This window comes from Camarhynchus parvulus, chromosome 5, assembly GCF_901933205.1.
Source record: "Camarhynchus parvulus chromosome 5, STF_HiC, whole genome shotgun sequence".
Lineage (NCBI taxonomy): Eukaryota > Metazoa > Chordata > Aves > Passeriformes > Thraupidae > Camarhynchus > Camarhynchus parvulus.
Window position 1 is genome coordinate 49,747,496 of NC_044575.1, and position 25,424 is coordinate 49,772,919.

The 25,424-nt window shown below is 42.2% G+C and overlaps 1 protein-coding gene across 1 annotated transcript in view; it reads left to right on the plus strand.

Annotated features, from left to right (window-relative positions):
• The window catches only part of EVL (Enah/Vasp-like), a 120,665-nt gene that overhangs the window by 32,986 nt on the left and 62,255 nt on the right, over positions 1–25,424 (plus strand). The window contains 2 exon segments of the mRNA XM_030949393.1: positions 18,007–18,175; positions 24,942–25,119. Coding sequence (XP_030805253.1) covers positions 18,007–18,175; positions 24,942–25,119 — 347 coding nt within the window.

Below are 25,424 nucleotides of genomic sequence, written 5' to 3' on the forward strand. Positions count from 1 at the left end.
GACAGCCTGAATAGAAAGCAAAATATAGAAAACTTCTTTATCAGCATGTTTTATTCTTATTCTCATTTTTAAATGGTGTGAACCGAACTCTAGGTGTCAGTGGAAGTGAAAAACCAAGAAGAACGAGGTATCTGGCTGTGCTGGCACACCAATTCATAGCTCTTGCTTTATTCCATTTTCCCTTTTCTCTTATTCTGGGGCAGGTAGCATGAATACTGAAGAGCAAAACAACTCTATCCAGAAGAGATAGGGGAAGGGATGCAAAACCAGGCAAAAGATAAAGAGTCCACTAGCTACATAACACCAAACTGGGAGCTGGTAACCATTCCCTGTAGGCCACCATACCATCAGAGTGAGGCAGGGAGGGAAGTCCTGTTTTCCCTTATCATGTCTTTCAGGGGAGTGTTCCCCAAATCCATGGTCTGCTTTCCAGCTGTGGTTGTATTATCAAGTGAATAAAGACCCTGGTCTTGGTATTAGAAGCCACTTAGCCTAAGCAGAAAGAGATGGGCAACAAAAGCAGAAATATTGAAGAAGGTTCATGGCAAAAAATGCAGTCAGTTGTAAGGAAAATGGTTCTTTGAAGCTTGTGCTCCCTAACCCAGTTCCAGTGCTCTTCATGGGAGTGTGAGCTGGATTTGACTGGGGCTCTTGGAGGTCAGTGCTTTATCCACTAAGCTGCAGCTGCCTAAACTGAGTGTGCAGCCCAAGAGACAATTGAGGGCTTTGCCTGGTTTCTATTCTATTTGCACTTTGGGGAGTTGGTTTCAGCAGACCAAATAACACTGTAACATTGCTGAGCTGATAACACACCAGTTATAAAGTTCACTGTGAGAGATCTTGCTGTGACTTGACTGAAGGGTTCTGTATTGCTCTTGATTTTGATGAGCCCTTTGGGGCCTACAGAGAAACCAGGGTGTGATGTAGGGCAAGACTTCCAAGGCTATGGCAATTTATTCAACCTTTCAAAACTCTTGTGTTGTTTTGGGTTTTTTTAAATTAAAAATTTGATCATAATGTGGCTTTGAATGCTGCTTTCCATAATCTTGTTGGGGCTGAGAAATAATGGCTGATGCACTTGAATGTGCCTTTTGATCCCACTTGGCTGTGGTTGTTAGCATTACTGTTGAGGCTGGGCTGCCTTAACACTGGCCCAATGGAAGATGCACTGCAGCTGTTATCTTGCTCCCTAGAAATCCTGCTTGACCTTACCTCAGTCCTGAATTTGTGATCTTGGGAGATGGTGGAGCTGTAGGAGGTTCATAAAGGCATTAGAAGGAGCATGGAGCTGAGTTACTACTGAAACTTTCCCCATTCTCTGCATCCTTTCTCTTACCTGACCTTTCTGTAAATTTGTTGACTTGTGAGTGATTTTAATTTCTCTTTTTAATTTTTTCCCCAAAACATTGTATCAGTAATGCAAAAGGACAGTGAAAGATTTCAGTCCTGTTATAATAAACCCAGGGTATTGTTATGAAAAGCACGTCTTGACACAGACAGAGGCTGTTGAGTACTCCCACTCTGTGTAATGGCTCGAAGGCTAAACTTTTATGTTAAGCTTTGGATGGAAGGGTTAATTTTTGACAAGTCTGAAATGCTGACAAAACCCCTACATGTTTTAGACAGCGAAAACAATGCCAGGCGTCTAGAAAGTTGTTCTTTTGGGAAAAGTCTCTAATTCTGATGCTGATTTTGCAAGGAACTGTGCATGCCATTGTGGAGGGTTTGGTGGTCATCAGATGGACAAACTGGTGAGGGTACCAGTGGAGGTGAGCAGCAATTCTTTGGGAGACCTTCCTTACCTGTCTTTTGGAGACCTACCAACCTGTCTTTGGTTTGCTCTTCTGAGAAAATAAGCTTTAAGCAGTTGCTTTAGCTCTCTGCCTGTGGGAACCCAGAGCATCCCTCTGGCTGTCCAGGATGGCAAACACCCCTGCCAAGGGGCTCAGAAGCCCTGGCACGAAGCCCAAAACACCTGTGGTTTTGATTATGACCCTTGGAGCAAGTTACCAACCTTATATGAAGATCAGCAAGCCACAACAGTTTAAGTAGAATGATAGTGAAGTTACCACAGGGTGAAAAAATAGATTTTGGGGTTTCTAGAATGGGGGTTCAGGAGGCAAGATGGAGGGATCTGGGCGTGTCCAGCCTTTCTCCTTCTTCTTGGCCTCCATCTTCTGCTGTGATGTTGGCACTTACAGATTGGTTTAGAGAGAAGCTCACTGTCTAACACAGGTGATCGGTATTGGAAAGTAACTGTAAACATTGTACACGTAGTTTTCGGTATAAAGACCTAACACCTCCCCGGGGACAGGCAGAGTGCCTGGAACGGTCCTGCTGGACAGACCTCAGCAGGGCAGGAGAACACTTTTTATAGATTAGATACAATAAACAACCTTGAGACCGAGAAATGAAGAGCCCTGACTCCTTCTTCAAGTGCCGGGCTGGGAAAAGAGACTTTCAAACTTTTCTTGGGGTCACTCTGGTAAGCTAGAGATCCTGACATCTGCCCATCCTTTTCCTTCTCTCCATCACCTTCCCAGCAGCTGAGCAGCAGATTCAGAAGTGTCACCCTAATTTGACAGAGGAGTGAAAGTCACTGGTTTCTGACTCTCACCAAGTGGCTGGAGAGGAGAGGGATTCAGTCTGGTGTCCTGTGTGAGGTGAAGGCAGGACACAGTCAGGTTGAGCAGCAATTCACTGCCAACTTGTACCTGTTTAGTAAATGCCCAACTCCTGAGAAATGGCGCTTTGTGGTGTCCCTGCATGGTGATGGGAAAGTCACAGAAGACATAACACAGTCAAGAAAATAATTTTGGACAAGATAAGGGGGGAAGGTTGCTAGGACAAAAAGGATAAAAATTATGGTAAAGCAAGAATACTTCTGCTATTATTTGACAAACATCATGCACAAACAAGTCTGGTGCACAAATGTGCTCAGGGATCCTGTTTCAGTTTTGGCACTCAGAAAATCTTTTTATCTGCCAGGCAATGGGAAAAATCTTTGCCAATAAATAATCGAAGGAGGGAAAGGGGGAAAAGAAGGGGTTGTCAGGATAATTTTTGTTTTAATAAGTATCATCAGTAGTTTTGGATGAAGGATTTGCATACTACACATCTCTATTTGCTAGCTGTCCTTGTGTTTATTTTTACTAAAATAATCTAAAAATCATTTTTCTTGTGAAATTTAGGAGACATCCTCCCACCTTCCTGATTGCCACAATTAATATGGATTTTTGAGTAGAGTTTATTGACATTTGGTGCTGTTTTATGCCCACCTTGAAGAGAGTGTCACCTTTTCCCTGATGGAACACTACAAACAGTCAGATCTGCAATGTCCACTTTTTAACAGACTAAAGATACTTAATCTAAATCGACTCTGGGACTCAATTGTGCAGCTTGTTTGGGCCCAACAATGATTTGTTATTTTTCCCAGCCAAAGTATATCTGCAAATATCAAGGCCACATTCATTGTCCATCACTGCAAACAGTGGATTTAAGATTGGGCTTCAACAGACCAGTATAATTTACCTTGTTCTACTGCCTAACTGATGGCACAGATGATATAAAAGATAAATTGCTGCTGCAGCTGGAATGGCTAATTGCTAATAGGAATTTTGCCACCAACTTCCTCAAGGATAAAGCAAGTATTGATTCATGCAAAACTACCTCAGTATCCTGTTAAATGCTACAAGGGATTATTCTAAGACATGAAAAAATGTGGAAGGAGTATGGATGCTTTTAAAGGAGAGAGTTTCCCTGCATGTGTGCACCTCGTTGTGTTCCATGGCAGTGAAAGTTGACATGAAAAACTGCTGACTGTACTCATGCCACCTTCAGGGATCCCTCTGCAAGTTGAAGTTTCCCTGTGCCTATAAGTCAGCAATTATTTCCAACCTGTCCTTTTTAAGAAACATAAATATCAGAAACAAGGCTAGAAACAAGAGCAAGCATTCTTCATCTTGGTGTGAACCCAGCCTTCTAGAGCCTGCACAAGCTTCACCTTGAGCCATCACTTTTTAGGGATGGGGTTGCTGTCTTGAAAAGTGCTTTCCCAATGAATATCACATTATATGACCTGAACATCAGACAGGCATGTACCCTTAGAGAACTGATAAAAATACAGTTATGTGTGATTACTGATCGGTTTTCGGTCAGCTGCTTCCCCTCCTGTCTCTTGAGCTGTATTTATATGGTTTTTCGTTACTCCAGCATCCCTTATATCAGAAAACCTCTCCTTACGTTCACACCTGCTGGGCTGCGCCTCACCCACCCATGTGCCTCTGAAAGGTTTGTGATAGAAACCCTTCCACAGGCTTATGGTGCCAACCACATGTGATAGGGCTGTCCCATGATACAAATATCTGATCTGTTCAGCAAAACATGATGCTTGAATTGCATTTCTTAGTGGTGGATAGCATTAAATAGCCAAGGTAAGTACCAGAATTGAGGCAGTGCTAGTTTTGAGTGAGAAGCTCCTGGTCTTTGGGGCTACTGTGAAGTTGGTATTTCTTGTTTCACAGACAAACCCCAGAAATTTACATGACCACCCCATAAATCAAGAGCTACAAAAAAGTAATGTGGGCAGTTGAAAGGACCTCTGCCAACAGCTGCTGAAACCACTCATCATGTTTACTAAAGTTTAAGGAAAAATGCAAGCTGAAGGTGAAAATACATCAGCTGTGGAGCAATGTTGGGGGATAGCATATGCTTGGGACATAAATATGAGAATGTTTTTCAGCTGATACCCCAAGTAAGTTTATATTTACACTCAGACCATGTGCAATGGCTCTTTAGATCAAGGGCATTGCTAAACTTCAACATTAAAAAAAGTTATGTGTAAAAGCTAAGCACACCTCTTAAAATCTGCAGTACAGAAGGAGGTTTGCAATACTGTAAATCTCATCTTCTGGAAAACAAAGGAGATGGTATGCATGAGCTGAGGTACTGCTGGGAACAGTAGCTGTTTGTGACCGAGTTCACAGGGGTCCGAGGATGAGGGAAGAGACGAGGATCTGACTCCATGTTTCAGAAGGCTTGATTTATTATTTCATTATATATATTATATTAAAACTATACTAAGAGAATAGAAGAAAGGATTTCATCAGAAGGCTAGCTAAGAATAGAAAAAGAATGATAACGAAGGCTTGTGTCTCGAACAGAAAGTCTGAGCCAGCTGACTGTGATTGGCCATTAATTAGAAACAACCAACATGGGCCAATCAAAGATCCACCTGTTGCATTCCACAGCAGCAGATAACCATTGTTTACATTTTGTTCCTGAGCTTCTCAGGAGGAAAAATCCTAAGGAAAGGATTTTTCATAAAATATGTCTGTGACAGCTGTTCTTTGTGTGCTCTGGAGCAGGTCTGGGTGGTGGGGCTGGTTCAAACTCTAGGTACAGAGGTGCCTCCTGCCTGCAGCAGGGAGATGCCCATGCTGGTGGCTGCAGTGAAACTGCTGACATGGAGCCTTGGAAGATGCAGCCCTTGGTACCACCAGCTGCCATGAAACAATGGGAAAATGTTTGTTTAATAAGGACTGTAAAATGTCCCCGGCACTCAGGACTCTTAAGTACTTTCATAATTTCAGGGGAACTTTTCCTGGCAGACTTTGATCATGTTAAATAGATTTCCCATGATATCATAATGCTCCATTTGTTATAAATGTGCTGATTTGCGGATGTGCAATTAGCTGACTCAAGCACAAAAGCAGTATAGATACCCTGTGTATGAAGTGGCAGTTTATTTCTCTCCATATGGTCTGTAACTTGTTCCATGCTGCTTACCGTGGGGTCTGGGCTCACTGCCCACTGCTCATCACAGTTTATAGAGAGGAAAATTGAAGGCAGCCACGGAGTTAATTCTTTGCAATACAGTTATTTCCTTCAGGCAATACCTAAGCTGTTTGCATCAGCCAAAACATCCCCCTGGAAGCAGGTGAGTCCTGGCTGTTCTCTCTGTGGAGAGAGGGTGAGATATAATCATCCTAGCAAAGGGACTGCATGACTTGAGAGCCAGGGGCTTCCCAGAAGGAAAAAATAGGGCTTCCCAAATCCTGCAGAGCACCTGGCCTTCACAAGACTTTTTTTCCTGCCATATGTTTATTTATCACTACTTGAATGGAGCTATACAAAGGGTCCCTCTTAAGTCCGTGGAAAGACTTTGTTGCACCTCAGCAGTGATGGAGTTGCATCCTAAATTAATATCCCCAAAAAGACTGATTTGTAAAATATGCTCAGTGCAGGATCAATTGTTTTGCTGTTGAATTGGCACCTGGCACCTCGCCTCACTGCACTTTTTTAACTCTTCTAATAGTAAATAAGTATATTTTACACTCCAGTCTGGTTTCTCTCTTGCTCTTTTCAAATGAGTGGGGAGCGTGGAAAAAAGTTATTTGAGAGAGCAAGAGCATATATTAACATACAGGGTTAAACTTTCTGAGGACAAGGATTTTTTTTTGCCTCATCAGCATGTTTAACAGTTGCAAATCTCACTGTATGAGGAAATGTCTTACATTCAAAGACTATTAACAGCTGTGAAATTAGATTTACAAATCTGAATATATAAATGGATTTTTTATGCTGTTGCATATAATTTGTGCATATATTCATGAAACTGTCTTGTAGTTTATGAAATTTGAGTGTAACATTTCAGTGGGAACTTCCAGATTTCTTAATCATGAAATCGTTAAAGGAAAGACTTGCCATATGCAAATTTTGAACTTTGTGCAATATACATGTTGCCTTTTGAGGATAACACAGAACTAAACCCAGCAGATATATAAGTATAAATAGTTATTTGGAAGGTCTGAAACATGCTTATTAAGAAAAAAATATTTTAATCATGTCTACCTTCAATTAACTCGTAGGTGGGTACAGTTTCATACTATGATTTTGATTCTTATTTTTTAAATAGTATAAGCAACACATTCTACAGTGCTTCACCTCATTCTTAAGAATAGCCTGGGTTTTATGCTTGGAGATGAGTCATTTTGAGGCTGAGGCACTCACCTTTCTAGCTCAGCCTATAGCTCTAAGGCTTGAAAATGCATAACATTTTTGTCTTATACAAATCACGATTCATCTGGTAATGAAACTCTCCAAAAGAAAGCAAATCCAAGATTTGGGAGTGTTTGGAACATGAAAGCCAAGTGCATGGCCAGCAGACGTGCTGCTTGCAAACCTATGGGAATATTCACTTAATTGCAATAAAGCCTCGCTTCTGTGTTTAGGAATCCTGATCTGCTCACACAGATCTCAACACATGACTGAAATAATCTGTTTATCCAGCATATGGTTCTTTGTGAGGACTGGATAGAAGTCAGCTACTCGGTCTTATGTGTCATTTGTCACAGAGTGCTGTGTCCTTCTAAGTGCTCCCTTTCAAATCCAGGGCCATGGAGGCATTTTAGCAATGCAAAGAGGTGATTAGAGGCACTTCTGCTGGAATGTATGGTGCTTAGTGAAATTAATTTGGCTTATGACAGGGGCATAGAAAGGCAGCTCTGGGCTTTGTCCTACTCACTGTCACTATTTCCTAGGGTGACATTGGATGTGTCAGTAGTGACCTGCTCTTTGCTGTGCCTTCAGCATGCACGGTACTAGCAGGACAGGGGAGGTTGGGAGTTTCCAGGTGTGCTCAAAGGTGTTTGTTCAGGAGAACCAAATCTTTAAAAACAGAGTTTTTTAGCTGATATTATTGCAGCTGATATTTGTGTGTAAGGAGGGTAATATCTGCTTAGTTTAACAGGGAAACTATTATACCTCATAAGTGCTGTCTCCTTTCCCCCAGATCAGTGACCATATCTCTCTCAGACACATCGGAGGAAAAAAAAGGCTCCTCAGATCTTTGCTTATCTTCATCTTCCTAAGTTCATCTAAGTTCATCTTCCTGCATCCTTCTGCCTAGAACAGTGGAGCCAGCATGGCTGATCTGGGCCATTAGTGATTTGTGTCCATACTTACTTGGAGATGCATTTTTCAGGTTATGTCCTTTTCTGATACATGCAATAAAGTACTATTTGCACTGACTAACTCTTAAAAATAACAATAACTCTCAATAATAACAATTATTGTCTAGGCAATGTGTGAGCTATACAGAGGAATTGCCACATGAAAAGTTTTAAACTCATGAAAAGCAGGATTTTTTGAATGAAACAAGGTAGTGCCCAACATCCACACAGATCTCAAAGCAGAAGGATGTAGTATCAGGAAAATGCAGCCAAATTGAAATCCCAAGCAATAATAAAATGCTTCATTAAACCGAAAGAAATAAACAGAGAGAAAAACAAAAGCACTACAGAAAAGCTGTGCTTAAATGTCAATGAGAACTTTAATTCTTGTTGGCTTTTAAACTCCCCCCATCAGAAAACTGAAACTCTTCAGTCATACAGAGATTTTCTGCAGAGGAACTGGAAGCAGCAACTGAGCAGGCGATGTACCACCAGCTGTGAGAGCAGCCAGATTTTGACACCCATGTTTTCACTAGGTGCCATTTCAGCAGTAGTTTCTGTAGGTCTTTCAGTTGGACCACGAAAGTAATCTCTTGTAACAGGAAAAACAGTGAAGGTGAAAAGAGCTCTGCTCACCTGCTTAGGTGGAGCAGTGTTTGCAGCCCTTGCTGCCCAGCAGAAACTGCACTGAAGGGTTTGTGTAGCTGGTGTGCCTTGCCAAATTCAGCTTATTTCTTGCACATCTCTCTTTTTACTGTATTAAACAGGGATCTAAGGTTTTACAAATGTATGTTGCACTCTGAAAGCACAGAAAGGATGTCGTGTGATCTCCTGAGGACTGGTCTCCTCAGGGCTCTGCAGGTTTTGCTCTCATTAGCAGAGACTTCAGGGCCTCTGATGCTGACTCCCAGAGAAAGTCTGTGTGCCTCCATGGTAAAACCATGGCTTCTGACTGTGTTTCCAGCAGTTCTTCAAGAGCTGAGAAGATCTGCAGTTTTTTGGGTGCTTTGGGAAGTTACCTGGTATCTGTACTGTCCTCTGCTCCAGGTCAACTTGGGCAGATGTGCAAAAGGCATCTAAGTAGGTGAAGAGATAAAATTTGCACTGTGCTGTGCCAGGTAAAGTTCTGGGCTGGAGCTGGACCCCGGCAGGATGCCAGGCTGGCTGCCAGGCAGTGCAGGGCCCGCGGTGCCACCAGGGCCCCTGGGTTTGGTTCTGCGCTGTGTAAACGCCCGTGCCATAAATGAATAACAGCAATTTTTTTTCCTCTGGGTCTGAGCTTTATTTGCTTTTGCTTTTTCTTGGACAGTGAACCTGTGCCTTGAGAAAATGCGCAAAAAGTTTTTAATATCCATGCCTCCAATGAGGCAACAACGGCGCATCTAATCTTAATCTATATTGTTTGTACTTTTGCTCAGCAAAGCAGCTATAAGAAATAATACATTTCTTCTTTAAAGTGCCTTCCCCGCCCCTGCTGTATGTTACTTCCTGCCCTCCTGCTCTCAATAGCGCTTCCCTTTCCTGTTTTGGTTATAAGCCTTCATAGAGACTCTTGGCTTGTCTCTCTGCCAAATTTGTCTTCTGCTCAGGTGAAATAGAATATTTGGATTTGAGCACACGTGCCAGCTTTGAGCATACACCTGTGTGGGACTGCCTGACCAGGTCCTCCTCTATGGCAGGCACGTAAGTATCTGGGGACTGTGCCTGTTGGCAGGGACTGTGGTGACCAGAATTAATGTGACTGGATGTGAAGGAGAGCACGTATTGTGATAAACACAGAAGGTTTGTGTTTTGGTTATAGCCCGGTAGGATAATTTATAATTGTATAAAATGGTAATTAAGCTTTTATGTCAATGCTACATTAATATGCATCCCCTGGTAGTGAGGGAGAAGCTGACTTGATGAAGTGAGCGTTTCTTCATTCCTGATCTGCCTCCATCAGCTCGAGGGGAATTGTCACAGGTTTATTTACATTTCTTCTGGGATTGAAGGGAAATCAAGGCAAAGTGATGCCAGCTTTAATGAAAGATCTTTATGTTGATTTCTTCTATTCACTCTCGAGTCTGCCTTTCCTGGTCATTAGTTGTGATTATGATCTTTCAAAGCCTTTTTTTAAGGTATCATTCTCCTGAAATACAGATATGGTTGGCCCATGCGTGAGAGCCCTCAGTCATGTATTTTCACTTGACAGTTCAGTTTTGCATAATTTATATTTTACAAGAATAGGTACTTCTCACTTTTATTTCTGTAATTTAAGAGGGAAGGGAAGTAGTTTATATTGATAGCAACCTGATCCAGTCGAGTTGCCTTTTTACTGTTTTTGTCTAATTGAGTTCCTGGTGTTTCTCCAGGCCATTTACTTGACTCATTTTTAGGAATTTCTAAGCACTTACTTGGTATTTACTTTTAGCAACTCCCAAAGTGTATCTTCAAGGGGGTGTATAAAATCTGGAAGTGAGCCCCACTTCACAGAAAGAAATTTTACATGATTCAAAGCATTAATGGAGCAGTGAAGTTCCTCCATTAGGAGTCCCCATTAGCAGTCAGTTGTTGGAACTTGGAAGGAAAAGTTTCCTGGAGCATGGCCTGGCAGCAATGGCACTTAGCTTAATCACACCACTTCCCCAGTGAAGTGCCTTTTGCAAAGCAGATCTCTTTAAGCATTTCTTAACATGCTGAGTTGAGATGCTGATAACTGGAGTTCCCCTGAGAGTCATTTGAATTCTTACGCTTCAGTTCACAAAACCTACCAGAAGAGGGATGGGTTAAAATTAACAGCACAGCATAGTTTAAAAATCTCAGCAACACAAACTAAGCAGATGTGCTGGCTTACAAGGGCATCAATCTGTGGCCTCTCTGCTGGCCCCAAATCTGCACTGATTGGCAGATGTGCTATTTAAGTGCCGTGGCAGACACTGAGAGGTCAGGGCTCTCACAGACCTTGGCTGGCAGTGCTGAGGACTGAGCTGTTCTGGGCTGACAGTCAGACCCAGGTGAAGTATCTGTTCCTCTGCAGTCATGTTTTGCATATTGTGTAATTTTTTTGTATTTTTTCTCACTTCTCCCATGCTCGAGAGCATTGAGGGGTGACAGAAGGTTATGCAAGTTTCTCTGGTCATGCCAGGATTGTGTGCGTGTTCCCAAATTTAGCAACTCATCTGCCAAAGTCCTGGCTTAGTGTGCAACCTGGGTGCCTCATAAACTGTCTCTTCCCTGGTTTCCAGCTGATATGTCTGCTGTGGGTATCTGCAGCAGATACTGGACAAGGCAGTTCCCAGTATGCCAATGTAGTAAGGGAGAATTCAAAATTAATGTCTTATTCCTAACAGAAAGTAACTTTTGAATATTCTTCCTTATGGTGGTGAACCAGTGTTCATCTTACTCTTAATAGCCCTGTAAGTACCAGTATTTCCATTTCCTGCTCTGTAAAATATGTATTTGTCTTGCAGGTGTGTCATGACTTTATTTAACAGTGTCAGTCCTTTCGAGAGCTGCTTATGAAGGAGGCTTCATATTTTTACTGTTTTCTTGTAATTATTTAATATTAAGCACTTTAGTTGCTAGAGTTTAACAGTGGAGAAAGGTGATGGCCAGGCACCTTCGGCAGATGCTCAGTGCAAAAGGCTCATCTCCTGCTGGCAGTGCAGACGAACTCCAGCACCAAAAGATCTGCAAGGTGAATGTGCAAACCTGAGCAGGAGACAAAAACCAGCAGCTTCTCTGGGAACTTCACCTGAGGCTGACTGGAGCAAGGGCAGCACTCTTGGGTAGGTCCCTCTGCACGGGCAGGCAACCAAGAACGAGTGCAAATTGAGAACTTCTGACCACTGGGTCCATGGGTTGGTTTTTCAGGGAATGCCAGGAAATGGAGCTCAGAAAACAGCTGGAGGCAGTCATTGTGGCACCTCCATATTATATATGAGAGTGTGACTGCTACTATTTCAATATCTATAAAATAGTCAAGCATTTGCATGTCACTGAGGACTACAAGCACCTTTCTGGCTATAAAGCCCCCAAGGGGCTGCCCTTTGGTGTGATCAAGGGCTAAATGCTGCATTTTCACTATGAGGTCTTGCTGCATTGCTTGAGGAAGTTTCTTCAGGGCTCTGGGACAAAGGTGAACGATGGTGACACTGGCTGTGCTGCAACTTTGGTTGCAGAGGGAAGTAGGCTTTGAAACAGGGGGTCCCAGGAGTGACATTGTGCTGGGGAAATGAGGCTCCCAAGATGAAGTGGGGCCATGAGCAGAGCTGGTGGTGAATCTCTGGTGGGAAGGCTGGAGAGCCTTTATCAATAACAAGCTCTGATCTCAGCTATGGTCTCTATGTAAGCCCAAATGATCTATTGTCTTGTGTCCAGAGGGTTTCTCAGGTTTTTGTTCTCTAAATCCAGTGGTCGGAGAGAAATATCCATTGTTTCAGCTTACTACTGAAACACTTTCCCTGCATCCCAGTCATTATTCTATTTATTAAAGTGAAAGCTATTAAAATGTTTAGCAAATTAGTATATTAGTGTTTGAAGTACACTTTAAAATGCTGCAGGAACATGACTTGTGGCTTGATAATTCTGAGGTTAACACAGATCTGTACTGCACAGATTGCACATCTCTGTATACAGGGTTCTGGCTGTACATTAGCTGTTTAAGCTGGCATTGAGAGTATTCTGTCAGCTTCTAAAATCAGCATCAGCAATTTCTTGCATGTCACGTTTAACCCCACAAATGTGACTTCCTGTGGCAGTCTCAGTGTACAAGTAGAGTAAGATGTGCTAAATGACTTGTGCATTATCCCCCACATTTTCTGGGCTGAGGTTTCATTCTCAAGTAAGGCAAGCCTAGGGCTAAGTAATGTCAACAGTTTCTCACACCAATAAGAGTGATTAGATCAGTCTAAAATAACTTTAATTATTAATAATAAAAATATTAAGGGGGGATGGAAATGGAAAATAAGGTAAATGCTTGTATAAATAGCTGTTTGCCTTTTCTATGAATACAAGAAAAGAGCATCTTTAAAGGTCAAAGAATCATGAGCAGCTTGATAAAGGTAGATCTGTAATTGGTTCAAAGCATGAGATCTTGATTTCTATCAGGGAGCTTTCAGAGGGAAAAAGCTTATGCTAAGGGGGTGTCTGTCCCAAGGACACAGTTGTGTCTGTAAATAAGGAGAGTGGAAGTGTCCAGGTCCACCTGGCATGCTGGAGTAAAGCCCACAGAATTAAGTGTTTGGTCCCAGTGTTAGCTGGTCGTGGATATTTGTTACACCTTTGTGAGCATGATTTGGTGACCCCCCAAAAGCTGTACAACCTTGTCCTGGCTCTAGGGGAAAGTATTTGAAACCTCTCCCATTGCCCCAGAGGTGTGAGCTCTGGGTGGTTTGGTGCTGGACAGGGGGTCTGGGGTAGGGCTGGGATAACCCTGTGCCATGCAGGCTCTGCACGGGGCTGCTGGTCAGAGGGGGCTCAGTCACTCAGTACCAAGCTCTGCAAAAGTTTTATTCATAAGAGGATAACAGTGTAAGTAGAGAAAACAGGTCAGTGAAGGAGCACAGTGCAGCTTGGCCACTCGGTCTGGAACGAGAGGGAAAAGCCTTAGAGACCCTTCAGAGCCAGACTCTCCTCCAAACATTATGGTTTGCTCTCTTTTTCCTGTTTATTCTCTGGGACAGGTCTTTTGTGGTTCCAGCCTCAGCTATTCACTTGTGTATTTGGATAACCCAGTGGGCTAGGTAGTGCCAAGCCACCGCTTGTCGTGTGACAATTCACAAAAAATACAGATATTTTCCCAAGAATCCTGGTGTTATCTATTCCATTTGTGGCTCTTTTTTTGGCTATAGATCTTGGTAATCATATGCTTACTAGAAGCCAGGAAGAAAGGACTGTGTTTTTCAAGTTCTGAACAGATGGAAGAGGAGAGGAGTGTTATTCCAGGACAAAGGCACCTCCCCTGCAGCGCTGTCTCAAAGTGCTGGGCAAGAAAGGTCAATGCTGACCCTGTCAAGAAGGGTTCAATCCAATTTAACCAATCTGCTGATTTTTGAAGATTAATCTTACACAGAAGAGATGGATGAGAGTGGGTCAAAATGTATCACACAGAATGAAACAAACAGTATTATCTGTAAACTTTTTTTCTTAATTTACAGTTTTGTAATATTGAAACAATATTCTATAAATCTCAACAATGAACACTTGATTTTAGATATCACCTGTGAACAAAACTCTGCAGACTTTCTTTAACTTCAGGTGACTTCAGGTAAACAAATGGTACTAGTGCAGAGGTTTGCCTTACCACAGATGTAATGCTTTCAGAATAAACAGGGGTGAATATTAGGATTTGGGGTCCCTAGGAAGAACCCCCTCCCCTCCACATTTAAATAAGATGACTTTCATCTGTCCCATAGTAAAGTGTAGCAAATTGGAGTAGATGTTGTGCACAAACCTGAACAATTTTGTAATTAAGACCTCCCTATGATTCAATTTTTATATATTTTTATACACAGTTACCTATGGTGGGAACTCAGGTGGGTGAGTCTGACTGCATTTCAATGTAAAGTAAAATATCAGTAGTAGAATTCCTAATTTTTGACACCTGTGAAATTTGATGGACCTCCATCAAATACCAAATTTTCAGTAACTTTTGTATATTAGGAAAATAAAGCAAGTTCTAGAAGTGTGCAAACATAATTTTGCATGTAAATACTAATATATAACAAACTCTTATCGTGGAGAAGGAATGTGTCTGCTCAGAATTGTGTCACTAAGCACATTTATTACCTGTCACATGTAGTTGACACAAGTATCAGTGATGTATGGTCCTAAAAATAACCCAGAATTTTGCTGGACCTTCGTGAAATCACTGATGCTTGATTTGTGTTTAAAATAATGTACAGAGAGCAATACAGAGATTCTCAGTGAGCTTTATAAAGGGAACATTTTCTGGGCTGTTTTCAGAGAAGCCTCTTAAAGCAGCAGTGGGACAGTTGTGCCTTTTATGCATAGGAAGAGTAGAAAGTCTTCAGGATAAAGAGTTACTAAACTCTTGGAGTTGTCTCACTCCATTTAGGGGGAGACAGCAAGCTAGCAGTGGGTCCCTGGAGGCATTTTGGATGTTGAAAGATTGATGAAGTGCTTTGCAGGAAAGGATTCCCCTGGTGTGCTGTTTTATGTTCCTTTCTGTTATTTCACTGGAGGCCAGATAACAGGCTCAATCCTGTTTCCATTTAAATGAATGATGAAAAACTTGCATTGACTGCAGGAGAGCAGGGATGCAGCTTGACGTGCTGTTGCCTTATGTCACAGTAACAATTGGCTGTTGTGCATCAAACCCTGCTCCTGAGGTCTGTGTTTCAGCCCCAGGGCAGCAGCAGCTCCTTTGCTGCTGATTTTGGTGGCAGCAAAGCCTGAAGGCAAAGTTGCTGTCTCTCCTAGGATCTGGGTATGGCACAGTGAGCAATGCCATGTTAAGGCACCCATGTCTGGATGGTTCAGTGTAGTGTCTTCATTGTAAGTAAGGATAATTTAATTAATTTTGACTAATTTAGCAGCTCGTGGTAGTTGTGGATTCCAAAACTCATCTGAAATGGAGACAGTATTGTTCTGATGAAGCCAGTGATGTGCTCTTGCTTACTTCAGTGTACAGCAGGACTTGTAGTGCTTGGCAAGGCTTGAGGAGAAGGATGTGGTGTCACACTGGCTGAGGGTGACTCTCCCAGGAACAGCGTTTTCCTGGAGCCCCTGGCTCCTGGGCAGGGCATTGCTGTGCCCTGGCAGCTGATGCTCCCCCCATCTCTGGAGCTGGAGGTGGCACAAGGCACCTGCTAGCAAAGGCAGGTGGCCGCCATCCGTCTATGAGACTGCCCTGGGGATTATTTTTAGCCTTTCCACTTCCATATGACAAAGGCAATCCCGTGTACCTGCTGTTTGCTGGTCTCTTTCTCTCCCATTCTCCCCCTCTGTGAATCCAAGGAGGACTGAGTGTCCCCCAGCAGGTCTGGAGGATGCAGGCAATGCTGCCAGGCTGCAGCTCCTGCAGCAGCTGGAGGATTAGGCAGGCTGGAAGGAGCTCAAATCCCTCAGCTGCTCATGTCAGATATGGAGGAGCTGCCACAAGACATTAGCTTACCTTAAAAAACAGGGGGAGAGGTGTTTGCTGGGTAAGTACGTCAGCAAAGGTGCAGCTGTTCTCCAGGTATCTCACAAAGCAGTAGCAACTGGTGGATGAGCTGGATTTTATGAATTCTGAACAATTTTATGAATTCTGAACAATATAAATAAAATCATGTTTTGTCCTTCTGATCTGAATATATTGCTCTGGTAACAGAATTTAGCTGTTTCTATGATACGTAATAAAAATACAATTTATTCTGAATTTTCCTACCTTGTTCTTTATAGAGATGTCTGCTGGCATCATTGCCCCCTCTATAAATGCTGTGAGGACTTTCCAGGCTTTTACTCACAGCCTGGAGGAGGCCTGTGGGCTACCTGGAGGCTGTGCAAAGTGATTGACAAAACAAGCCAGAGTCAGTAGGCTTTAGTCTACCATGGGAATACATCTGCCTTGGAAATCTTTTTGAGACCCACAGGTCAGAAAAGATTGAAAATTGCTGCTGTAATCAACCCAGATCCTCTTAATACTTTAAGTAACGTGCTCCCTTTCATTAGAATGATGGCAGTGATGGGGTCAGGCAGGTTTGAGTGTGCAGCAGTTGGTAAAATTTAGAATTGGTGTAATTTGGCACAGTGGCAGTGCAGCAACATGGTTTGGCATCACCCAGGAGCTTCTCCTGTGTGTGTGTGTGTGTGTGTGTGTGTGTGTGTGTGTGTGTGCGTGTGCTAGGGAGGCAAACCCAACCCAAGAGGGACGAGAAGGATTTGTGTGCAAAGCGGATTAACCACTTGCTGTCGAATTGTCGAAAATTATTTAATATGGCTTGGGCTGAGGAAGGAAGGTATGTATACCTATGTATTGATCTAAAGTTAACAGGACAGTCATGAACTTAAAGTTTTTGCAGGACATAGATCTCAACAGTTTCATTTAGCACTAACTGAATCATAAATGCATCATAAGGTGCACTGTTTGCTTGTGGAAAATCCCTGTTACATTTAAAGACCTCAAAGCTCCAAAATTTGCAGGATTAATTTTTTCTTCAACTTGTATTTCCTCTGGCATAAGAAAACTAGCTGGGAGATCAGGAGAGTGGAACTGAAATTCTGACCTGTATTGACATGTCACAGCATTTGCCAGTGGCATTTACTGCCCTTGAAGGGTGTGTTTTATTATGATTCTCTATACATATATTAGTCAGGATATGACTGACAAACAAAAGCTAATGTAGTGAGGAATTTCTGTGACTACAAAGGAGAAAAATAGTTATTTACAGTATACAAAACAGTGGTTATATACTTTAATGCTGGCATGCATCCAAGTTTGTGGATTCCCCTTCCCCACTTTCTTTGCTATGAGGATGAAGGAGAAAAGAGTTCCTGTGTGTTTTGCTCCGGTATTCTGGGACTTCCAAGTGCGTCAGCGGGGCTGGGAATTAGGTGTCAGCTGGATTAACTTAAGTGATTTCTTCAGTTTACCTAACATGGCTTTTGCTCCAAGGGCTGCTTGCTTCCAGTTTGAAATGTATAACTCAGCTGTGGGTGTCACGTTTGTTTTGTCAGCAGGGCTGTAAAATATTGGTAGGTTTTCATGCAAATGTAAAAGGCTTCGCTTGCCAATAGATACATAAAATAAATAGAGCATTCATGCTGTTGGACAGTTTTCCTAATGTTTATGTGGTGCAGGTTATTTCTCACGGCTTAATGTTTTATATAAAATAGGTTATTGGTTCAAAACAGCAGCATACAGGAGGTTTTTAAAGTCTGTGAACACATAACGTGTCAGCTTTAATTTAACAGATCGCATTCAAAGGATTAGCAGATCTCTTATAAAACATATGTTGAAAGTAGTATTGATAGTTTCTGTTGGGTTTTCTTTTTTCTTCCTTTAGAAGCTTTAAGTAATAAGCAGCAAATTCACTCTTATCTTTCCTGATTTTTTTGTTTTTCTCCCCAGTGAACAGAGTATTTGCCAAGCCCGAGCTTCAGTTATGGTCTATGACGATACCAGTAAGAAATGGGTGCCAATCAAACCTGGACAGCAGGGATTCAGCAGAATCAACATCTACCACAACACGGCCACAAACACCTTCAGGGTAGTTGGAGTTAAACTGCAGGATCAACAAGTGAGTAACTACATCAAGTTTCCTGTAAATTAACCTTTGATCTCATTTGGTAAGCTCAATTCTATACCTAATGCAACATTTCCTGCTCCCTGCAAGGTGCCTGCTAGTCTGTTTATACTCCAGCAATTCAGGTTTTGTATAATTTTTTGCACACACAATGTATCATAAATAATACTGCTAATTTGAAAAAAAGAATGTTTGGTAGATGCCAAAGAGATTTAAATGTTATTTCTTCCTCCCCCTCCAACTTTGTCTGGTGAAATGAGTCTTACTCACTCTGCAGGTTTTGCTCTCAGCTCCTCCTAAATTACTTTTTACTTGTTCTTAGTACTATATTAAAAATAGAAATAAAAATCAATTGTTCTGCTCTGCTGTCCCACAAAGAGTGGCTGTTACATTGCTGTGATAAGCAATTAGTTCCTTGTAAAGCACTTTAAAATCCTAGGTGCACACTGTGATCTGATTTACAGCAGACTAATTTTGCAGGACCTCCTTGGGTATTAAAGGAATAATATGGGATTTAGATTATCGGAACTGGGATCAGACCCCCGTTGGCCACCAGAGCACGATGCTCAGCCCAGGGTTGCCACAGCATGGCTCCAGCAGCCTGGTTTGAGCTGTGCTGGGCAGCACGTGCCACCAGAGTGTCACAATTAGACCCCAAACAAAAGTTTACTTGGTGGAGTAGTGGTGCAGCACCTGCAATTTAGAGCAGGAATTTCAGAGTTGAGGGCTCCCCCCATGTGCTGGCATGAGGCTGGTTGGCAGTGGCAGCCCAGCCTGCCCACCTTTTGTGCTCACCTTGGGCCCTCTGCATGGCACAGGGATCAGGAAAAAGAGGGCCAGTGGGAAGGTGAGGCAAGCACTGCTGCTGGTGTGACATTGGCAGGGGCAGGGAAAATCCAGCCAAGCTGAGCCAGGGCAGGCCAACCCAGAGAGCAGGAGCCAGGGCACCACCACCTCTCAGCTGCCACAAATGTTGAATGGATTGATCTGCTTGTGGAAATGCTGATGATCCTCAGCTGATGGCTGTAAAGGTGCTTGGGCCAACTGGAAAAGTTACTCAGGTCGCTTACTGGAAGTGACAGTGACTTTGCTACACCATGCACATACACAGTCATCATTCTGGAAAAGGAAAAGCAGAACAAAAATAGGTGGGTTTTGGTTTTCAGCTGGTTTTCAGCTCCTTGCAGTGCACTTTTGAAATATCCACCAAAAGTTTTGCAACTGCTTTTATTCTTTTCTGTAGAGCAAAGGCAATATATGAAAGCAGTTCCATCCAGAAATAGAAAATATTTTCAAAAATAAATGAAATACAGTGTTTTCTTAGTCAGTTATGAAAGCCAGTACTGCTCTGTCCCAGGCCATGCTAGTTCTTTATTTTACACAGTCAGCAGGTGAATGTAAATGATTTTCATGTGACTGCAATCTAAGGTGGAACTGAATAGCTGGTGTAAAAGAAGCAGAAGTCATAAAGTCAATATGTATATATGTAAGGGAGACTAAGTACCACAGGTCTGTCTTAATCAGACTATGCCATTTAAAGATTAGGACATATTAAAAAGTCAAATCTTAAGCTGCACTTTGAACATGCTTTGCATTAACTGTAATATTTTATTTGCTTGCAAATGTTCCAACTTATGAAGATGCTGCATGCTATCTAAAAATCATCTCAGTTCAGAAGGAAACAGGTAGAAGAATATATTTCTCTAGAGTTTAAAGACTAAAAATCCTCTTTTATATAAACAGAAAGTATAGTCACTTACTTTAGTCGTCTGAAACTGCCCATAAACAAAATGTTCCCTTTAAATATGATTATAAAAATCCAGTATTATCAATAAAATCAAGACAGCATAGTAGTATTCAAAGGAACACTCTGAAAGTCTCAAGATTCAGAATTTAATATATTTTATATGACTCTCACATGGAATCATAAGCTTGCCAGGCTTGCTAAGTATTTGCATTTAAAGAGAATAGAAATGAATTTCAGTTTAAATAATTCTCTGTTCAAGCCATTTCATGCTTGCTCTCAGGTTCTGTTAAATCTCACTGAAATTGAGGCTTTAGTGAAGCTGTTGATTTGCCAGAAAAGACATATTTATCTGAAAAGGACAAATCTTCAGCTAAAATGTGATTTGGCATATGATGAAGCTAATGAAGCTACACAGATATTTGAAGAGTTGAGAAACTAGTTTAAAATATGTAATACAATAAAACCATGGAGGAACAGTTTATACATTTCTTACATACTGTTTGTCAAGGCACAGACTACAGTAATCATGGCTTCATCCCTGCCTGACTTTATTTCCCTTTTAATTTTGTTGGTTTATATTACACCTCTTATAATATCTCTCTTTAATTTTCATCCTCTTTGTCATTTTCCACATATCCTCTTGTGTAGACTCCTTGTCTCTGTCTAGCTGTCTTTCTTTTTTCTATCCCTTTTTTGGTGCTTGTGCTGTAGCTTATGTCACTGTATTCGTGTTCTGCTTACCTTATCTCCTCATCACCTTATCTCCCTCTGTAACTGACAGTGTCTGTAGAATTCACCACAGATGAATGTAATTGGTAGAGCAGCAGAACTGGAGCATCATTCTCTCCCCAGGAAGTGGCCACAGCTCTGCTCCTGTGTGTGTCTGGGAGGTGCTCACCGCGTGCGGCGGGCGGCGCTGGGTTACAGACCAGTGGTACCTGAGCTCCCTTCCTGCTCTGCACAAGGTGCAGCCTTGCACAGGCTCATGCTGGCCTGAGCAGGAGCCTTCAGAAACCCCCAGGTGCTGTCTTAAAGCTTTGAAGTCGCCACAGGGGCCAGAACTGGTTTGAAGCTAAGGCCAGATCAGTGTTACAATCACTTAACGTCATGAGTTTGATGTTTCCTTGAGGCCTTCATTTTGGACTTGATGTTCAGTGAGGTCTTTCCCAACCTGAGCAATTCTATGATTCTGTGATTCTTGAAGACAACAGTGGCAATCATGTCTTTTACATCCATGTTGCAACTTGCCAGTTGTTGTTGTTACCTGGCCTGTTGCAAAGGTGACATGTGTGAACTTCAAGTTCACAAAGCTAACAAGCAGTAGCTCCCCATTCCAGAGTCCTGATCAAGTGAAGGTTTAAAATCAGGACTTTACATCAAGTGATGTCAGTTCAGCATGATCTCATCACCCAAAGGCACGAGCTGAACAAACAGGCAGGGAGGAGGGTGCAACTCAAAAGCGAATCACATCTCCTGAAGGGCTGGTGTGTTCACGTGGCTGAGAAGTTAATTCAGGGCCTTGGGGAAGGTGAGACATTGTACATGTGAACCCAAGCCAAAACTGAAAGAGGGACAGGATTCTTGTGATATTAGCTAACCACAGCATTTGAAAAGAAAGGACCAATTAATCACTGTTGTAACTTATTAGAACTTCATCAAGTTTGGGCCTGCCTAGAGAAGTAAAGAATCTGGCCTCAGCTGTAGCAGTGTTTATATCCTTGCTGTTTTAGGCAAGGCTGCTCCCTGACAGATGAGCCTGAGTGCTGGCAGCATGGCAGGGCCCAAGCTGCTCTGCAGAAACAAGCAATTGTCTTGTCCTGGTTCCATAAGCTGGGGTATTGGTGGTGAGGCTTGTGTGGGAACCCTTCCCATGGTCCTGGCTGTGTGTTGCCCTGAGGTGTTGCCCTGAAGCCCTCTCTGTCCCCTCTAGCCCCATTCCTGTGAGTCCCATCAGCCACCGCCATCATCACTGCTGACAGCTCACAGCTCCACAGTCAGAAGGAAGGGCTTCTTGCTTTTGAGCTTTTGTACAGATTCTAAAATTCCCTGTTGCTCCCAGGGAGCCTACACCTGAAACTGAGGTGAAAGGGTGAAGGAGAGTACTGGGTAGAAGTGAAGCAAATCTTTTTGTTTCAAAAATTACAGTGATGGGAACATTTAAACATGCCAACATAATGATATGCATGACTGGTCTGTGAAACTCCTTGCCACATAAGATCATTGAAATACAGAATTTAACAGGCTTCGAAACAACACAGATGTTTGTACCAGTAAGATATATGAGTAAGACTACATTGTTTCGGGATATAAAATACTAAAAGAGGGTTGAAAAGGAAAAAAAGTGACATATAAAATATCATGTTTCAGCTTTTAAGTCAAATTCTAAGGGAAGAGTTATAGGAAGAACTGTTTGCCATGCACAAATCCATAATTTATTTCTTCAGGATTTCCAGTGAGAGCTCCTCCAGTTCAGCTGTTGTAGACAGCAACTGAAGATTAAAAGATGAACTCTTGGTCTGCTCAGCCTGGCAGATGTGCTCTCTTACTGACATATGAAGCTTTAGAGCAAAGATCCCTTAGAAGCACCTGTAAAAAAACACTATGCTTCAAACAGGGAGACCTTCTTTATTTTAATTACTGCTCTGAAGCACTTCATTATGATCATGTGCCTTGTAGAGTCTTCACACCATCTGTACAAGACACCTTTGTGCACTCATTCTTAACAACAGCAGGAGATCCCCTCCTCTTTTTTTCCATTTTCTATAAACACGAGCCAAAGAAGATAAAAATGAAAGTCTGGCTATTTTAAGTTTCATTTTCCAGTGATTCATTTCTCAATAAACTCTGATTTGAGTTTGAAGACAAGGTATTACATGTGTGGACATCCTGATGATTACTGAAGGTCAACATTCACATTCTGTCTTTATTCAATTAAAAGTATCTAACCCTCAGAACAATGAAGATCCTTGGAGTTCATTGGAAGCAGGTTTTGAACACTTTACCTGACTTCCATTAAACAACTTTTGGCATAGGTTTTTACAATTTCTGCCTTTCATTATACAGCTGCACTGCACCCTCTGGTGCTCTTTGGGCTTTGATAGTGGTGTCCTTTGAAACAGAGGTTTCTGTTAGTAGGTGAGAAAGGCTCACTTTGAAAGCCTGGTAGAAGCTCACAATCTTTCTAAACTTCTCCTCAAAGATACTGCCTAAGCCTTCCCTTGCTTGGTCTACTCAAAAATGGTTAGAAGACTTAAAAATTGGTCCATGTTAAAAATGTTGGTTTAGAAATCCAGGCATGAGTCTACTGATGCTCAAGAGACTCTTTGAGTGTGAGCAACAGTGGATACAGGCTCTCCCATTGCTCGGTAGAAGAATGGAGTGATGTTCTCAATTTTCAAGGAGAAATGGCTTTCCAAGCTGTCAGATACAAGAAGTTCAGTGCCTCTGCTGTGACCAGTTTCTGCTTCATTCTGGTTGGTGTGGGTGTCTCCCTATGCAGCACGCTGGTGATGCAGTTCCCATTTCCAGGGGATAATTCTTGGGAGCCTGCATACCCAATATAGGGCTGCATCTTCCTTTGGCTCACAGGTTCTCAATTAAATGTGTCCAAAAAAAAGCAGTGTAGGTCTGATTGCTTCTCACTGCATTTTCATGGAGCCTTAGTAATGATACTGGTTTGGGTGCAGCAGCTGGACCATCATATTTGTGCCTAAAGCTAGACCAAAGACTAAAAGACTATCTTCTACACCACTCTGTAATGCTCACTCTGTAAATAACTGAATCCTAGAAATAAGAGTATATCTGTAATCATCTTGGGGTCTAATGGCTTCTTCGTTGGTTTCCATAATTTTTTGTATATTAATATAGTAAAGTTACAACACATCTGTTAACTGTATCAATGAGACACTGTTATCCTTCAAAAAATACTAATGTGAGTGAAACAATTTGTTCCTTATTAGGTGCTCATCTAATGTTCTCCGCCACTTTAAACTGGCAATCCACTGAACATTCAAAACTCAGAGCTAGGAGTTGTTAATCTTTGAAATTAGTTTTTAAAGTCTGCCCGTATAATTAAGAATTGTCAGTCATCTACCAAAAATATTGTTGGACTAATTAAATACACTGAAGCTTTTTAGCTGCAATCATAGTGTTAACAGAAAGCCTTCCAAAAGGCTGGTCAGACTGTAAAAAAAAAGTAGGTTTTCTGGTATGTGGGGTCCACCTCTAACATAAATTCTGTGTACAGAGTGGTACAGTGGTGCAGTGGACACTCCTGTCTCCCCACCCTTAGCTAGCACAGCTTACACTTTTAGCAGTGGAGGTTTCTGTCTGGATCCCAGCTGTACTGGGTAGCTGGGTGTCCCAGTGCCCTGCCCAAGGATAAACAGAGCCTTGTATTTAGCAGATTAAATTTCAAAAGAAGCAGCCTTCTGCTGCAGCCACCCCTTACCTGGAAAACACCATGTACAGCAGGGGAGAAGTGGGAGAGAAATGGTTGTCTGGGTTTGTCATTGTCTGGTTCTAAAGAAAAAAACTAAGCACAAGAAGCTGGTGGTGATCAGAAACATGGGAGGAGGAAAGCAAAACTGGTGCAATGAGTCAAACATTTGTGTGCTGTAGGGCAAGGTTAGTGCCAAGAGTTCTGTCTGGCTCTTTTTCTAACAATTGTGCATGATCATCCTCCAAAAGATGGAAACAGCTGCTGGCCCTGGCTCCTGACAGCTGTTTGCACATCTGCACAGCTGCATCCTGTGGAGGTGCTGTAAAACACAGGAGCAGGTAATAGATTTTGCAAAACTGGCTTGCAAGTCCCCGAGGCTGAACTGAACTGTTGTAAATCCCACCCCCAGACGTGGGTCTTCTGTCACTGAAACAAACAAACACTGCCTTACCGTGCAGCCAGGTAGGAGCTGCCTCTACCCATTTAGGTAACCTTCACACGAGGGTTGGGTGGGCTTGTTTCCCACTGAAAATGGAACTATTGTTAATCCTTACTCCTGTTTCAAATCCCAGGTAGTGATTAATTACTCCATTGTGAAAGGACTGAAGTACAATCAAGCAACTCCTACCTTTCATCAATGGCGCGACGCACGGCAGGTCTATGGCTTGAATTTTGCAAGCAAAGAAGAGGCTACCACGTTCTCCAATGCAATGCTGTTTGCTCTGAACATCATGAACTCACAAGATGGAGGTAAATTAATCTCTCTTAATCTGTGACATTTTAACATGCTTGTTACCAATCACCCAGTGCAGTTGTATGGGATATTGTGCCATTATAACGCACATGATAATAAAAAACCTTAGCCTTTAGATCAGTGTGTGCTGTAGTATGAATTGCACATTTTCAGATTTTATTTCCCTTTCTGCTCATTTTTCATGGTGCCTTAACTCACCATAGGAAATCAATAGTTATTTGGGAATGCCTCATCAGGCAGGTGGCCCCACTGATTTATGTGGATCTGCATATATGTTGTTTTACATATGAGATGGCAGAAT